General features: G+C 42.0%; 1 protein-coding gene across 1 annotated transcript in view; it reads left to right on the top strand.

Annotated features, from left to right (window-relative positions):
• Positions 1–17,914, top strand: part of tln2a (talin 2a) — a 67,907-nt gene that overhangs the window by 35,016 nt on the left and 14,977 nt on the right. The window contains exons 9-34 of the mRNA XM_068335008.1: positions 58–121; positions 220–324; positions 2,975–3,130; positions 3,811–3,912; positions 4,093–4,169; positions 6,564–6,744; positions 6,835–6,948; positions 7,066–7,174; positions 7,321–7,529; positions 8,061–8,159; positions 8,598–8,765; positions 10,150–10,284; positions 10,387–10,546; positions 11,578–11,744; positions 12,576–12,704; positions 13,079–13,192; positions 13,508–13,621; positions 13,989–14,123; positions 14,286–14,414; positions 14,619–14,721; positions 15,217–15,425; positions 16,155–16,274; positions 16,501–16,698; positions 16,815–16,954; positions 17,533–17,626; positions 17,803–17,892. Of these exons, the coding sequence (XP_068191109.1) occupies positions 58–121; positions 220–324; positions 2,975–3,130; positions 3,811–3,912; positions 4,093–4,169; positions 6,564–6,744; positions 6,835–6,948; positions 7,066–7,174; positions 7,321–7,529; positions 8,061–8,159; positions 8,598–8,765; positions 10,150–10,284; positions 10,387–10,546; positions 11,578–11,744; positions 12,576–12,704; positions 13,079–13,192; positions 13,508–13,621; positions 13,989–14,123; positions 14,286–14,414; positions 14,619–14,721; positions 15,217–15,425; positions 16,155–16,274; positions 16,501–16,698; positions 16,815–16,954; positions 17,533–17,626; positions 17,803–17,892 (3,421 nt within the window). The remainder of the gene's footprint in view (positions 1–57; positions 122–219; positions 325–2,974; positions 3,131–3,810; positions 3,913–4,092; positions 4,170–6,563; positions 6,745–6,834; positions 6,949–7,065; positions 7,175–7,320; positions 7,530–8,060; positions 8,160–8,597; positions 8,766–10,149; positions 10,285–10,386; positions 10,547–11,577; positions 11,745–12,575; positions 12,705–13,078; positions 13,193–13,507; positions 13,622–13,988; positions 14,124–14,285; positions 14,415–14,618; positions 14,722–15,216; positions 15,426–16,154; positions 16,275–16,500; positions 16,699–16,814; positions 16,955–17,532; positions 17,627–17,802; positions 17,893–17,914) is intronic.

The raw sequence follows: 17,914 nt of genomic DNA, 5'->3' as shown, positions 1-17,914 counted from the left end.
ATCCTTTCCGAATGAATTTCATCTTATTCTGTATTTCTTTTCTTTCTTTTCCCCCAGCCTGAAGGAATTTCTACCCAAAGAGTACATAAAGCAGCGAGGAGCTGAGAAGAGAATATTCCAGGTGAGCACACTTTTTAAACATATCCACATATTGACTGAATTCCTTTCAGTTTTGTCGTTTGCACCCCAGCCTAAATTCATTTTACATCCACTTTACAGGATCACAAAAACTGTGGAGAAATGACAGAGATTGAGGCGAAAGTGAAATATGTCAAACTTGCAAGATCTCTGCCGACGTATGGCGTTTCCTTCTTCCTGGTGAAGGTATGTGATTTGTTCAGTAATTCTGATATTCCCATTTAAAGATCGTCTACAGTGCATTGTTACTGGAATTTTTTTTTTTTTTTCAAATACGTTAAACTTCTTCAATGACCTTCAGATTTTTTTTATTATTACCAAATCTAAAATTTAAAATGTTGAAACTACCATTTAAAAAACTGATGAAATGTAATATTTTCACACAGTATTTTACCTCATGTATCTCGTACAACTGTTTCATTAACTCACTTTTAACACACACACACACACACACACACACACACACACACACACACACACACACACACACACACACACACACACAAGCATCCCTTCATCCACAGGGAGTTGCTCCTGGAAATAAACCAGTTGTTTCTGTGCAGCACAGATTATCTCGGAGAAAGCAAGGAGGAAGTGTCGCGAATAAGAAAAACTGGGAAGCATCACACAAACAAACCAGGAACGCTTTCAGCTGGAAGAAAAATGAATCAATTCCTTTTTGTATAAGAAAATATACTATTTATCAAGTGTTTGCAGTGACCACAAGAACATTTTAAATAGCTCAGTGCTTCGTAGATTTAATTTGTCGCTGGGACCGGAGATTTTTCTGTCAAGGTAATTGGGCAATCTCTAAGACTTTCATCACAGCTGATGCAAGAGTACAAGAAATGTTTGGGGCAGTTAGTTGTCAGAGCTGTACATAAATGTTCCAAGTTCATTTTTAAACGTCCATCGTCAGTAGCAGCAGCATTTTTTTCATAGTATGGAAACATGATTGTTTTCCCCATGTAGTGAGCTTTTGAAGCTTCTTTCTTTCTACTTTGATTTTTTTTTTTTTTCCAAATAGATGATTATAGTAGATGTTGCCTACTCCATCATTTATATCTGGAGGACATGCGTTTTAAAGCAAATGGGAAAAAAGTTGAATCTGCGTCAGTGAAAGGCTCTTTTTTTCTCAATTCATTGTCAGTTCTTGTTTCTTGTTTCCCACAAATGACCAAAAATGGGATCATTTCTGGTCATGACGTGCTGGTACTGCAGCTGGCCGACTGATTTTCATCAGTAGCTCCAACACCAGAGCATGAAGGCAAAGATAAGGTGTTTGGGGGAAAAAAAACAACAACCTACAAATCTTCCAGCGTATCCGAACCCCTGGCCTTGGATCTGCTTTCCTCTTTGGTCGGTCTGACATCTCATCTGCTCACCTTTTTTCATTTCCGTCACCCTGGAGGTGTAATTCTAACAGAGGACCATCATAACAATAAACATGGGAAAAAATAGAACTGCCTGCAGTGTTGAAACCATAACTCCCTCAGAGGCCTCGGGTTTTACCGACCCTCCAGGACTTTTAACAGAAGTCCCCTGTGTGCCCTCATATTACAAACCCTCCCCATTCATCCATCTGCTCAGCTCTTTAAGCTTGGGGAGTATTTTTGATAAAGTTTGTTGTCATGTTTAATATGAAAAGTCTTAATTAGGATTAATTCCTTTAATTACTGTGGATGAACAGTAACCCCTTGGATGAATACATTGGTTTTACCCCACTTATTAGGTTTTCAAGCAGGTAAGCTTATGACTAAAACCTTAATGTCCTTAATCTTTTCTTCAGCCACTCACAGCATAAAAAAGTTGTAGAAAATTAGCAGACTGTTGTTTTTAACATAGTTTGTTTCCTTCAGGAGGATGTTTTCTCTTTTTATAGCTTATTTATGGTTTGGGTTTTTTTGGGGGGGGGGTTTGCATTATGAATAAAATGTGGTCCAAAAAAAGGAATTTGTCCTCTAAACTGTACAACACACATGAAAACAAAGGGCAGAGATTCTACGTCTTGCATGTGTAGTGTGTGTGGTCACATGATATCAGGCAGACCAGTGAGAGAACTCTGTTGTATTAAGGTTGGTGATGATGGCTTGGCAGCTATTGCAAGTGAGTTGAGAATAGTTGGGAGTGCAAATACTCATTTTTTTCTTTCTTTCTCAAGGTAAAAATCCAGTCTTGTGATTGTATATTAAACAATGACAGAATTGACAAAAACAGATTGCCTCAAAATGACTGGAAAAAACAACTTGGTTTCTTTATAGTGAGTTTTCTGTACTGCGTTCTGGTGCATGACTCACATATGTTGAATACCTACGCCCACCGACTCATGACTCAACTTGTGAGACTGTCAAAGCCGTCTGAAAAGTGGAATATTGCGCCCAATGATTCTGTAGATTTTAATACATCTGCTTTGTCAATTTTTGAGCTACCAACAAATGTAATATATTCAAGAGAATTACCAGAATCCATCACATCCAGAGATCAGTAACACTTGGTACTTTGTTTTCAAGCTTTCAGAGTCACCTATCTCACATCTCAGCCTGCTGTGAAAGCGAATGCAGGAACTGAGTTTGAATTACCGTGGTCACACTTATTGGACCAAATGTTCTACAGAATCAATCACATTTTCAGTAAAAGGCCAGAGATGTCAGAGTCCTTAGCATCCCAGCACATTGCAAGATAGTTTGTTGTCAGCAGTGGTTTTCATCCGGCTTGAGGTGTTTCAGTAAGAGGACATTTAATCTATAGTGCAGTTTGATTCAGTATTTATTTGACAGATTTGTCTGTGTTGTAAAAATTGGAAGTATAACATATTTTATTTTTTTCATTTCTGCAGGAAAAGATGAAGAGTAAGAATAAACTGGTGCCACGGCTCCTGGGAATCACCAAAGAGTCTGTGATGAGAGTGGATGAGAGGACCAAAGATGTGGTGCAGGAGTGGCCACTGACCACTGTGAAGAGGTGGGCGGCATCCCCTAAGAGCTTCACCCTGGTAAGGAAAGCTTCAGTGGAGTCAACAGGGTTGTGGTGCTGCCAGATTTGACCTTTCACCATTTCAGATCGTACTCATCTTTTGGATAATATCCTGATTAATAAATAAGAAGAAGAGGCTCGCCGTAAATCTGGTGAATCCTCGCAGTAACTACGACACACCCACGACATTGATGGACCGGATCCGCTATTTCTCTCTTTATTAAACGCACACTCTTTTAATTCAGCAGTGCGGTCCGTGGTATTCTTCAGCCGTCATCATTTGGAATCAATTCAGTTCAGTGTTGGTGTCTTTAAAGAATCCTGTATTTTGTTCTCTTATGAAGCTGAATGCATGTTCCGATGTTTCACTTTATTTTACAGTAAAAAAATTTTTTAAAAAAAGCTCTGTGATTATTTTCTCCTGTTTCCTTCATAATCTCTGCTCCAAGCTCCTTCTTGGTGTGTCCTGACTATAAGTTGATCCTCCAACACAATGAGCAGTGTTCATCTGAGGCTAGTTGGCTCTGTAGACTCCTATTAATCCTCTGCCTACATACAGGAGAACTGATAGATGGATAGATAGATAGATAGATAGATAGATAGATAGATCGATCGATCCCGGAGGAAATTGCACAATGCAGTGGCTACGTAACTTAGTGTATAGTCCACTATGAGATGTGTGTGTGTGTGTGTGTGTAGGACTTTGGGGAGTACCAGGAGAGCTACTACTCGGTGCAAACCACTGAAGGAGAACAGATCTCTCAGCTCATTGCTGGTTACATCGACATCATCCTCAAAAAGGTGAGACTTTCTGTCTCTAATGGGTCAATGAGATCCACTAGATGATCAGAGACACGACTCCTGTGAAACTCACATGTGGTCCAGGTTTTTCCCTTTTTCATTTGGTTTCAACCAGATGACTAGCGTTAGCCTCAGATAGCCTTGGAGCTAATATGTGATGTTTTCTCCTGTCTCCTGTAGAAGCAAAGCAAGGACCGGTTTGGATTGGAGGGGGACGAGGAGTCCACCATGCTGGAGGAGTCCGTATCGCCGAAAAAGTAGGTTAACGATCAATGTTGTATCAGCAACACATTTTCCTGCAGGTATTGTTACTGACATGTGTACATCTTTTGTTGTAATGCTACTTTGTACTTCAGGAGGTCATAGTCATTGTACTGTAGTCTGTCATCAGTACAATAACTTGGCTGTCTGGGTTTGGCTCCTGGTGCCCCCTGTTGTTGCCCCCTGGCCGCCGTCTCTTTCCTGCAGAAGAAACCTTCCTCACCCAGGTTTCACGCCTCTCTTGGCCCAGGCTGAACCCACCATGTCTTTTTAGTTGTGGTTGGAGCCGCAGTAAATCACACTTACACAATCTCGCTGCTGTTCGTTTCCAGTCTAGCTGTGTTAACTGTTTTGTTACTCACTGTGGTGTTTCCCTGCTGGGTCCTTTGTGCCAAAACCCCTAAAAAAATTTGATTTCAGAAGACCAAAGCTGCTTGGAAGTCGTGTGAACACACCAACACACCCCTTCATTGTTCGGGCTCCCATTCTGGACTGAATTTATAGCCGATAACTCACCATTTATTTTGAGCATGCAGCAGGGAGCCAGTTCACGCTTCTGGTGAAAAACGACATCGAATACCTACATTGAGGAATGTTTGCAAAAGCATCAACATTGAAACAAAGCTCATAAAAGAAACGCTCAAAGAATTAATACCAATAATAGTTCCCATATGACCCCCCCCTCAGTCCTATGAAAGTCTGGTTTAAACTGTGATAGTGATTTTTGTCAACATTATTACATGTTATTGTAGAAAAACATATTAGATAGAGGCTTTTTTTTTTCTTCCAATTTCCTTTTTCTCCACCACCTCCGACCACATCTTTCACATCCATCTTCCAGGGCCTCGTTTCACCGCATGAACACGTCCTTATTGGCGTGTTATCACCAAAGACCATCACTGTGGGAGGAAATTCTACTTCACTGAACAAGCCAGAGATATTCCACGTGTTTAGATGCTCCACGGTTGATTAGGTGTCTTATGGCCCACCAGGGAAGTTTCTTTAGCACGAAAGGAGACCCAGGATAGACAAACCCAGACCCTACAGCACTTTAATTCATGGGATTAATAGTTTATTATAACAAAATTTGATTGGGAAAAATGACGGCCCTTCTTCAGATGTTCATTCAGTTTCATTTAAAGATATTCTGAAGGTTCCAGGTGATATCTGAGATGGATGGACTTTTGCGGTCAGTTATAAATCCTTGACTGACTAGTTTTCATTTCACTTCCAGTATATTCAATACTATGTTCCCACATACTAATAATACTCGTGCAGAAGTGTGTGAAAATAATGATTTTATTCGTGTAGCTGCATTCACTCCACTTCATCGGGGCCCCCTCCAGGTGAATGACAGCTGATTTGGGTGCAATGGATTTAACAGGCTGTTTGTCGGGGAGCGGTGTGAATCTTTTTTTAATTTTATTTCAAGCGACTGATGTTGTTTTTGGTTTGTTTTTTCAACTTTGAGAGCATTTACAGTAATTGGGGGGGTTTTTTCCCCCCTTTTGTGCTTCATCTGGGTTTGCACACATGGTGGCAGGCAAAAGTCTTTAATACTGCAGACACAGCAAGCCGAACCCTGGCAGCTCTTATCTGAGAGAAAAACCCCCCAGAACAAAGTGGTTTAGTGGAGCAAGGGGGAATCGTTTTGGTGGAAATAGAGTCTGGGAGATGAGAAGAGACGTTAGAGAAGACTTGGTTGATTACTTCCACCATGTAGGCCATCTCATCCGACGTGTCCTTGTTGTTTGTTTGTCCAACTTTTAGCAGGATTACACATTTGTGACAGATTTTTACTAACGTTGGTGAGACTGAATTTTTTTGCATGTAATTTCACACATTTGTATGAGACGTGTTAATAATGGTTAATAATTTAGTTTAATTGGAGTGACAATTTGGCTTTGGCAGAGGTATGTGCTCTACTGACTGACTGTCAGTGCATTCAGCGACCAAGTGAATCGTTCTATCGGTGACATGTCGTCTTTGCTTCGTATTACACAAAAAGTGATGTAAGTAACTAAGTCATTTTGATGATGAAGGCCATTTTTAAATAATCCTAATTTTTTTTCTCCCACAATTATGTCACTTAACTAGTTTGCTGTGACATGCAGGTGTTATCACTGAATACACAGTTGATTCAAATTGTCATTTGAATTTTAACTATTCTGAATACAGTATATATGTAATCCTGGTATTACTATGACACTATATATATATGAACATGTACAACTGAGACCCCTATCCCTAAACACTGATTTACTTTGCACAAATCCTTTGTCTTATCAAATTAATTCAATACAGAATTGTATTGTATGTGAGCAGTCCCAACCATCATACCTGTTTACCTCCTGATTTAAATAGTATTAACTACCTTTTTGTACCTCTAGGTCCACCATCCTTCAGCAGCAGTTTAATCGCGTTGGCCGGGTGGAGCACGGCTCAGTGGCGCTGCCAGGTGTGATCCGTTCCGGCTCCATCGGCACAGAGTCGCTCAGCATGGGCACAATGCCATCTGCTCAACAGCAGATCACAATGGGCCAGATGCACCGTGGACACATGCCGCCACTGGTAGGGACAGAAAAGCAGCTCTGTTTATGATGGAGGGGACAGTCATGGTCCAGGAGAAGGTTTCTTTACAAATCCGTCTTCCTTTTACAGAGTTCAGCACAGCAGGCCCTGATGGGAACCATCAACACCAGTATGCAAGCTGTGCAGAAGGCCCAGATCGACCTTGGGGAGGTGGATAACCTGCCACCACTGGGACAGGACATGGTAGTGAACAGTCCACTCACATGTGTTCACATATAGACTTTCAAACTGATTCTGGATGTGGTGTTTTTGCTCATGCCAAGTAATGGCGTTTCTTGTGTTCTGCCTTTTTGTACCCAGGCATCAAAGGTCTGGATCCAGAACAAGATGGACGAGTCGAAACACGAGATCCACTCTCAGGTGGACGCCATCACTGCAGGAACAGCCTCTGTGGTCAACCTGACAGCGGGTCAGTCAGTCAGCTGGTCCATCCCAAAGCTTGGAATGATAAAAATAACTGTTAATATGAGAATATAAATGTTTATATCATATTTTGAAAAGTTTAGGTTTTTTTAACTTCTATTTATCTGGTGTCTTCTCTCTTCGCATCCACAGGCGACCCGACCGACACGGACTACACGGCAGTGGGCTGCGCCATCACCACCATCTCCTCCAACCTGACAGAAATGTCAAAGGGTGTGAAGCTACTGGCTGCACTGATGGAGGATGATGTCGGCGGAGGTAATGACCTGATGAGAGCTGCCCGAACTCTAGCCGGAGCAGTGTCTGACCTGCTGAAGGCTGTGGAACCGGCTTCCGGAGAGGTTAGCAAAACCACGAGATAATAACACCACGCCTCATCAGAGCATTCTCTTTTCAGACAGGCCATTTTAGTGTCATATCACCAAAAAAAATCGTTGTTTCCTCTTCATTTAGCTTGTGAATCCAGCTTTCCTTTCCCTGCCTCTGTTTATCTTTTCAATGTTTCCACACCTTCCTGATGTTGGCTACTTTCTTAAGCCTGGAAGACATAATGGGAGATATTAGTGTAGAAAATGAAGTGTGAAAGGAAGACAAACATTACACACTACATTGAGCCCAAAACAAGTGCAGAAGGAGTGGGAGGGCTGAGTAGATGGAGGGAATGGGCTGTTGATGAAGACTGAATGTAGAGAATGATGTCAAAAATGTCTGAAGTTGGGTTCATCAGAGTAAGAAAACTTTCCACCAATAGTTTTAGTGAAATGAACATGGTGATCCAATTTACGACATCTGTGTGTGTGTGTGTGTGTGTGTGTGTGTGTGTGTGTGTGTGTGTGTGTGTGTGTGTGTGTGTGTGTGTGTGTGTCGTGCAGCCCAGACAGACTGTGCTGACAGCAGCAGGCAGCATTGGCCAGGCCAGTGGGGACCTCCTGCGCCAGATCGGAGAGAACGAGACCGATGAGAGGTTCCAGGTAACAGTCCGTCCATCCATCATCAGCGCCTCACGCTGCGTGCTGCTCAAAGAAAGCTCAGTCCAGAGGAAACGCCAGTCGGTTAATCAAAAGCACACTGTGGGAAGGAGAATGTGGAGGGAATATATTTAACATTTTAGCCAGATGACGGTTTTCTTTTTTGTTTGTTTCTGCCGAATGCCGTCCTAGTCTTTGTTTTTCCTTTTATGTAATTTTTGCCGAGGTTATATGGAGACGAGATGTACACAACTCCTGACGTAGTCCTTTAAGAAAAAGCTCAATTTAATAATGATTTAACCTTTTATCTGCTTTGTGTAAATGTTATCAGCAAGATATTTTGGTCTGTTGATTAAAATAAAATAAAATTTAAAAAAAAAAAACAGATAGAGGATGGATTCTGCTGGTATGTGAGGAGTTTACTTGTTGTGATTGCTGTAGGACATCCTGATGAATCTGGCCAAAGCTGTGGCCAATGCTGCGGCCATGTTGGTGCTGAAAGCCAAGAACGTGGCCCAGGTTGCAGAGGACACCGTACTTCAGAACCGGGTCATTGCTGCTGCCACCCAGTGTGCCCTGTCTACGTCCCAACTGGTGGCATGTGCAAAGGTACAGAAATTGTTTTTGCAGGATGTTGTAAGAGCCCAAGAGTTCTGAGGACTTTTGTCTGCTAGAGCATGAAGTATGACTCTGGTGAAGAACTTGGATCCATGTCATTAAAGGTCTGTTGGTTCTTGGGAATGATGCATTGGTGGTTGATATTTTTACCATTTTGTTGTTGTAGATCAAGTTGCATCTATAAATATTTCACTTGCAGCGGTGTGAGGGTATTACTCTGGAGGCAATTTTTATTACGTGGTTGTCCGCTTGTCATGGCAGTAAACCTGCAGTTAGCTTTGTCACCATAAGATTTTGCACTCTGGTTTGGTAAAAAGGTATTTTTTTACTGAAGTACAGCGGTACTTCTACTTACAAAATTAATTGGTTGTGGAAGAAATTTCGTAAGTAGAGACGCGTTTTCCATGCAAATGCCCTAATCCGTTCCAAGCCCCCCAAAATTCAGACATAAATGTTTTATAAAGCATAAAAATGCATCAAAACATGTAACAAATACATGTTACGATTAGATTATTACACAATAAATGATTTTTCTATCATCTCTTGCTTTGTTTGTCCGGACAAAAAAACTTTTCTTCGTCTTTTCTTTTCCTCCTTTCTCCGTCACGTTCTTGGGGTCCATAGTGAATACTCTAAAAGTTAATATATTTACGTAAAACTAGAGGCACTATTATTTGCAATAATTTTCATAAGAGGAAAATTTCGTATGTAGAGACATTCCTGAGTAGAGGTACTACTGTATTTGGAATATCCACAGACAGTACAAGTAATTATCTTTGCAGGGTGAAGATATCAAGATGCATCCTGACATTGTTTACCTTCACATTTGCACATCTTTAGCTCTACAACCCACAGGCCTCAAATTACTTTAGCTGCCCTCAGGCTCCCAATTTGAATAGTTGCATAATGCATTTACTAAACACCCCCCCCCTCCCTCCCTCCCTGCATGACTGCATGGGGAGAAACAGCTGCTTGAACCCCTTTCTAATCTTCTCTCTTTTTATTCTCTCTCTGTTCACTGTGAAATGTGATCTAGAGATGAAGAGGGTTCTTAGCATTGCATTTATCCCAGTGTGAAGTGTGTTTATAATTTATATCTGAGGGGAAATTAGAGCACAGCCTCGGCTTATTATGAATGATTTCCAGTTTATTTTTTTAAGAAGAGATTCTCTCTTCCAAGCAGACTTGAATTCTAATCTGAACGTGGAGAAAACTCTTTTATCCTTCACATGTTGTTGATACTCCAACCATATCGCGTCAGCACTACTTCTTTACCCTGGAGATAGTATCGATTATTTTTCTCTTTACTGAAGATCCTTTTATTTCCCACCTTGGAATTTTTTTTTTTTTTTCAATCTAAATTATTTTCTCGTAGGTTGTGAGTCCCACCATCAGTTCACCGGTGTGTCAGGAGCAGTTAATCGAGGCTGGAAAGCTGGTGGATCGCTCGGTGGAAAGCTGCGTCCAGGCCTGCCTCTCCGCCACAGAGGATGGCGAGCTCCTCAAACAGGTTAGCGCCGTCAAGACGCCCTCAGTTCACACTCCACAGTGTGAAACTGGCAGGTGAAGAAATGCAGAATGGAAGCTGATGATGTGAGTGTCTGTGTCGAAGGTGAGTGCAGCTGCCAGCGTGGTGAGCCAGGCTCTGGGAGATCTCCTCCAGCACGTCCGCCAGTACACTGCTAGGGGGGAGCCTATCGGGCGCTACGATCAGGCCACGGACACCATCATGACCGTCACTGAGAGTATCTTCAGCTCCATGGGAGATGCAGGTGATTAAGATTAGTTGAATAAAAATGGTGGTGGTTCAAGCTGTTTTCCACCGCTGGTTGTTAACGTGCGTGAGTTTGCAGACAAACCTGTCAGACTGACATGACATGCTTCACCCTGACTGCGTGTTGGAGGGTTTGAATGGACCACTGTCAACCCGGATGAAGCCTGGGAGAAACAGCAGACAGTGATTTTAACACGTCTGACAGCAGAGAGAGACAGATGGATAGAGAGCGGCGCACACAGAACGTACCAGCTGCAGGGTTCGCTGTGCAGATTGATTACCCTGATGGACAAGAACCGGTGTTTGCTCTGCTGAATACGTACCATTTGGACAATTCTGCCTTTGAAATGGATTCATATTGTCAGGTTATATCAGCATTTAGGTGGTTCTATGAAATGTGGTGAGACAAGTACAGGATGGTCCTTGTTCACAGCTCAGCTAATAAGATAAGATATACTTTATTGTCCCACACGGGGAAATTTGTCTTGGGCAAGGTGCACTAAATCAGCATCAAGGTTTTAAAACATACAAGACAATACAAAGATAGCAGTACTGTACATACATTAAAAAGAGACCACAGGTCTAATAAAAATATAAGTAAATATAAATAAAATGCTAATCACCGTTACAATACGAGGGACCAAAAGTTCATGAGAACAACTAACTGGAGCTTCGAACCACTTTCTTGTCATTTAAAAGCGCAATAGAGGTCGGAATAAAAGATAATTTAAAACGGTTGTTTCTGCAACGACTAGTTCTATAACTAGTTCTATAATGACGGCATGACTCACAGAGACTTACCACTTTTGCAATGTGCTAAAGAATATATACGCAATCTCTTTCTTATCGCTTATCTAATTGTGATAAGCGTAATGTTTTCAGATGGTATCGACTCAAGCCTGACACACCTGAAGACACCGGAGACGACACACCCATCTTTTTTGGGGGAAAGATGTGTGTCTGCCTCTCCTCACCTGTGCTCTGCCTCTGTCCTCTCGAGCGGAGCTCTAATCGACTGTCTCTTCTCAGGGGAGATGGTGCGTCAGGCGCGTGTGCTGGCGCAGGCCACCTCGGACCTGGTGAACGCCATGAGGTCGGACGCTGAGGCCGAGGTGGATGTGGACAATTCTAAGAAGCTGCTTGCAGCTGCTAAGTTGCTGGCAGATGCCACTGCGAGAATGGTGGAAGCAGCAAAGGTGAGCAATATGTGAAACAAAGCCTGTAATATTTACAATATTTATTTTTCTAATGAATTTGCCTGAAAAACAACTGGTGTCAATGGAAAGCAATGCGTTGACTGAACTGAGGAGACAAAATGAACTTTAGTATATGTGGAATTTATACATTTCATTTTAAGGTTAAATCTTAAAAGCTAAACTATACTTTTATACGCTTGCGATTTTTTTCAATATTTCTTGCTAAAAGGAATCAGACTGAGGAGAAAGGCTTCACAAGTGATTCTGGGATCCTGCATGTGAAATTTTGTGGGGGTAAAATATAACTTCTAAGTTTTGGGTTACAAACAAACAACTACCCACTGAGCTGAGCATCTTCTGACACTTTTACGTCCCGACATGATATATCTACACATCAGACTTTCTTCAGACCTCAGATTGATATTTCTGTTCTTTCTCTACGTCAGCGTTATTATCTGTCCACAATCCTTGATGCCAGACTTCTCCCCGTCACCGCTGTGCGTTCATCTGTCTGAAGTTTTCACTGACTTTGTGTCGTTTAGTTGTAGGACTGCAGTTCTTTATAGCTTATGTCACAGATACATAAATATGATTTACTGTAGACACTTTTTTTTTTTTGTATGCACGGTGTTTTTGAAAGAAATGTCTTTTTCGTTTGTACACCGGTGTTTGTTGTTCACAGGGATATCTGTCTGTGGTGACAGCTACAGGTGATATCAGTCCTGACATGTCGTTCAGCAACAGTTCTTTCAACACTCTTCAAAACACTATTTTAAAGGTTGTCCAGATATTTTTTTTTTCCCAGTGTTGGCTTTCTGTATGTGTTGGTAGGGTGCAGCAGCCTACCCAGAGAATGAAGACCAGCAGCAGAGGCTGAGGGAGGCTGCAGAGGGTCTGCGTGTGGCCACCAATGCTGCTGCTCAGAACGCCATCAAGAAGAAACTCATTAACAGACTGGAGGTCAGTCACGTTTAGTTCAGCAGGAATGGAAACGGTAGGAAAAAAATCTGAAAATGTTTAAAATAGTAATTTCAATGTTAAAATATTGAAATCATGAACATTTTATTAACATTTGCTGCTCCCTTTACAGTTTTGGATTTTACCCATCCTGTGAGCTCATCAGTTCAATTTACCAAATGTATTATTACTATCATTATTACTATTTGAAGTTTAAGTACGCAGACATGCTTTCAGTTTCAAATCCATGTTGGCTTTTTAACCACAGCACTGATAACATGTATATGAACTATATAAATTTTATCGTACAAAAAGAATCCTCTGGATGCAGTGAGATATGTGAAGCATTGTTAAACGTGTGGAACGTCTTTCCTCAGAATGCTGCCAAGCAGGCTGCCGCTGCAGCAACACAGACCATCGCCGCGGCTCAAAATGCTGCCGCCTCCAACAAGAACACTGCTGCTCATCAGCAGCTGGTGCAAAGCTGCAAGGTGGGGCGCAAATAGACGGGTGGCATTTACTTTTCATCCCCCGTCACAGGAGATATATATATATATATATATTTTTTTTTTTTTGTGGCTTATATGAAATATGTGTTTTTTGTTTCTGTGGTCGGGAGTTTTGTAAACTAGGTGTCTTTTATTGGTTTGAGAAATTAATTAAACATTAAATTTTTTTTTTAAACATTACATTTTTTTCCTATCAGATCTGTTAAAAGAATTCTAATTATTAAAGACAACTTAAGTGTCTCCCTTTATTGTATAATTTATCTTTATTAAGCACTTTTTATCTGCTATTGTTTCTAGGCAGTGGCAGACCACATCCCCCAACTCGTCCAGGGGGTTCGTGGCAGTCAGGCCAAACCAGAGGACCTCAGTGCACAACTAGCACTCATCATCGCAAGCCAGAACTTCCTCCAGGTGCAGTACACACACCAACACTCACACGTGACTATAATGTGGTCTCATGTTGTCAAAACTTTACGCCCTCCCCACCCAAATTAAAATACTTTAGTCCTACATGGGGAGCCTGTCTGAACAAAGATTAATATTGTAGGAATCACTTTATAAAAAGGCCTGTAACTTCTTTCTGGTGTAAGCAGTGATAGTTTAATGCATTGGTAACAGTTTAAGATTTCTTGCATGTCTGGTTGGTTTCCACAACTTCCCCATAATTTCAGCTGTTTGCTGCAGGCAGCATATTTAGTTTCCCAAGCAGATCCAAAAAAAAATAAATGTAATTTTCAACATTTCACACTGTTTTTAACCCCTCTTTCTTCTTCTGCAGCCCGGTAGTAAGATGGTGACCTCAGCCAAGTCATCTGTTCCCACGGTGACAGATCAGGCTGCAGCCATGCAACTGGGTCAGTGTGCCAAGAACCTGGCTACTTGCCTGGCTGAACTGAGGACGTCTGCACAGAAGGTAGAGCGCCGAAACATATAGGTTTTTATGTCTGTACATTACTGCTTAGTCCATATCAGATTCACTAAAGTGAAGCCATGCACCGTAGATTATTAGTCACATTTAGAATAAATAATAGTCGGTATGATTTGTGAATGACTTTACACCTGCTTTAATCCCCAGGCTCATGAAGCCTGCGGCCCCATGGAGATCGATTCTGCTCTTACCGCCATCCAGACCCTGAAGAGCGAGCTTCAAGATGCCAAGTTGGCTGCAGTTAATGACCAACTTAAACCCCTACCTGGGGAATCGGTAAGAGACTTGGCCTTCATTCTGCTCACCCCAAAAGAGAGATTGCATTTGCAAGTTCAAATTTTGAATAGCTAGGCTACTGAAAACACAATGACGCCCAGCGACCCTCACGTAAAGCAGAGACTGAAGGGTTTGCTGGTATTTCCTTTTTTAATAACTGCATATAAAGCTGCTTTTATTCTTCCTCCCATCCCTGTGCTTTAGTTGGAGACGTGTGCTCAGGATCTGGGCAGCACCTCTAAGGCTGTGGGATCCTCCATGGCTCAGCTGCTAACATGTGCTGCCCAAGGAAATGAACACTACACAGGTTTGTATTGCTGACTTCCAAAAATCCCTCAGTTTTTATGAGCTACATAACTTTCCTCTCTTGCCACCAAAAGACCAACATTTCAGTTTTTGCAGAAAGCAAATTGCCGCACCCATTGGATCCTTCATGTTTTTTTTATATTTTGGGTTGAAAAAGCTCTTTTTTCACCACATCCACGAGCACAGAGAAAATGTTTTTTACGCGTTAAAATCAAGACTGCCAAAGCGCCTCGAGCAAAGCACCAAATCTCCCCTGCTCCTCCCAGGGTGCTCTTTGTCACTCCACATTCTCACCATTTGCATTTGTATATATGTAGATGTGTGTTGCATTCTGTATTTGTTCAAAAGGTGAAAAGAATTTTCACACGCACTAATACAGTAATGTTTCCTTCTTCTCCCTCTTAAATAAATATCCCTTATAGAGAGGGTGTCTTATATTTGAAGATTGGTGCACAATAAAGTTTCTAAATACGTGCCATGGTCTAACTTTCTGCAGGAATCGCAGCTAGAGAGACGGCCCAAGCCCTGAAAATCCTTGCCCAGGCAGCCCGCGGCGTTGCTGCCTCCACCGCAGACCCCAAGGCTGCTGCTGCCATGCTGGACTCGGCCCGCGATGTGATGGAGGGCTCGGCGCTTCTCATTCACGAGGCCAAGCAGGCGCTGGTATCCCCCGGAGACGCCGAGAGTCAGCAGAGGCTGGCGCAGGTGAGACGCTTCAGGATTTCTCAAGCAAGGAGTCTGTTTTACAGGACAAGTGACTCAAAATGATGATCGGAAGCCTCGGTTCATCTTTCTGTCAGAGTAAAAAGCAAATGCAGGATAAGTCTGCAGAACTGTGCATCTTGTCAGAATAAAAATGTGACAATGAGACTGCACATTCACTGCTGAAGTAGCAACTTGACTTATTGCTAATGTATTTGCAACTTCATATATATTATTTCTGTTATTGTAGTTAAATATGGTGACAGTTTTCATCTTGAACTTGAGGATGAGTCAGAAAGAAAAAAAACTGAAAAGGAGAGAAAAAGCATTTCAAATATTCAGTAAATTAAAGATGTAGCACTTGAAATGAAAACCAGCGCCCTTCAGCCAAATGTAAAGCTTTCCTCGCTCGATATGTTTTTGCTTAATGATGACCCAGATGAATATACTCACTCAGTAGTAGATGAAAGGGAACATCGTCCAGATACAACAAGGGATCCTGTTTACTTTCCATAAAACTAGATGCATTTCTAAATGTTAATGTGGAAAATATAACAATGCAAAATCCAAAAACACAGAAATGTTATATAAGGCTGTATCATTTTAAAGTAAAGGAAATTTCTCCTGGTCTTCTTTTGTAATTCTTCTGGACGACCTTCGTTATTTTGACCATTTTTAGTTCAGCGTTGTTGTACTAACCCAAGATGCTTTGCGCCTGCTGAATGCTTCCAGGTGGCCAAGGCTGTGTCTCATTCCCTGAACAACTGTGTCAACTGTCTCCCTGGCCAGAAGGATGTGGATATGGCTCTCAAGAGCATCGGGGAGGCGAGCAAGAAGCTGCTCATTGAAACTGTGAGTTTAGTCTGTGACTCATCGGCGTCATCATGTGACTCATCATCTTGATCTTTAAATACTTCCACAGCAAAAAGATCCTGATTTAAATGTATTGGGATGAAAGATGTGCAAGATCTGGCAGATTTTAACTTGTTATATTTAAGTAATTCAAGTCACATTATTTTCTTCCAGCCCGATCTTGAGAGACTGTGCATCAACTTCCTTCTCTTTGTCCGTTGTTCAGATCCCTCCATCCTCCAAGTCCTTCCAGGAGGCTCAGAATGAGCTGAACCAAACAGCAGCTGACCTGAACCAGTCAGCAGGTGATGTGGTCCATGCCTCCAGAGGCTCCAGCAGTCAGCTGGCGGTGGCTTCTGGAAAGTTCAGCGAAGACTTTGACGAGTTCCTGGATGCTGGCATTGAGATGGCGGGACACACTCAGGTCCGTCTTTTTATAACTTTTTAAAAAATATATATTTTACAAAAAGGTGGAGGTCAGTCAACAGCCTTTCTGAAGTGTATTAAATGACATTCTAAACATATTCATTTGTGTTGTAGAAAAAGGACGACCAGGTGCAGGTGATTGGTAACTTGAAGAACATTTCCATGGCTTCTAGTAAGCTGCTGCTGGCAGCCAAGAGCCTGTCTGTAGACCCTGCAGCAGCAAATGCCAAGAACCTTCTTGCTGCAGCTGCGAGGTACTACTCCCCTCCACAAAAAAACGTACACGCCGTCGTGTATATGCTTCTATCCACAGTGTATACCGTACATTATAATGTACCAAATGTTTTCCCGACAGTGAAAGGTCCGTCCTGTTGTTAAGATGGGCTTTTATTGAAAAGAACTTCTGGCATTAGACTGAAATCAGATGTAATCAGTTTGGTGTAAAAACAGTGTTTTGCACCACTAAGCACTAAGTAACTCATTCAACATACTGAACCAAGGGTAATATTACCCATCAGGGCAAATATGTTCCATTTTGAGGCCGACTTTATCGGTAAATACACGCAGCCACCCGTCTGTCTTAGTCATAAAAAGCTGTGAGCTTGCAGCTCCAGCAATTTCAACGATAAAAGAAATATTATGAATCTCTAACAGGTCTGAGGAAATACGTCAGAACCAGACAAGGATGTGTGTATAGGATGTGATGTTAACGCACAAAACTTGCCCTGAAAGTGGTCACAAGGCAACATGCCCACCATAACTGAAGCTTATTACCATATAGCTCCAAGGACTACGGTGCACTGTAATTTTTGTGTTTGTTTCTGTGTTGCAGAGCAGTGACTGACAGCATTAACCAGCTCATCACACTGTGCACACAGCAGGCCCCAGGCCAGAAGGAGTGTGACAACGCCTTGAGAGAGCTGGAGGTATGCAGACACCGACAAACATGTTATTAATACCAACATGTGTAATGGGAATCTTATTTATATCATGGTTTATCTCTGGAGAACAAAAAGAAATCATATTAATATGCAGCTCTACTAATCCTCCCGTCTGGCATTCGACTGAATATCTATGGAAATGCTGCTCACTCGTTTCCCAGGCTGTCCGAGGAATGCTGGACAATCCCAACGAGCCGGTCAGTGACCTCTCCTACTTTGACTGCATCGAAAGCGTGATGGAGAACTCCAAGGTAGGCTTACACACCAACCAAA

The sequence above is a fragment of the Antennarius striatus genome, chromosome 1, assembly GCF_040054535.1.
Source record: "Antennarius striatus isolate MH-2024 chromosome 1, ASM4005453v1, whole genome shotgun sequence".
In the NCBI taxonomy this organism is placed as follows: domain Eukaryota; kingdom Metazoa; phylum Chordata; class Actinopteri; order Lophiiformes; family Antennariidae; genus Antennarius; species Antennarius striatus.
The sequence above is the reverse complement of the archived record's forward strand: the minus strand, read 5'-3'. Positions and strand labels throughout refer to the sequence as shown.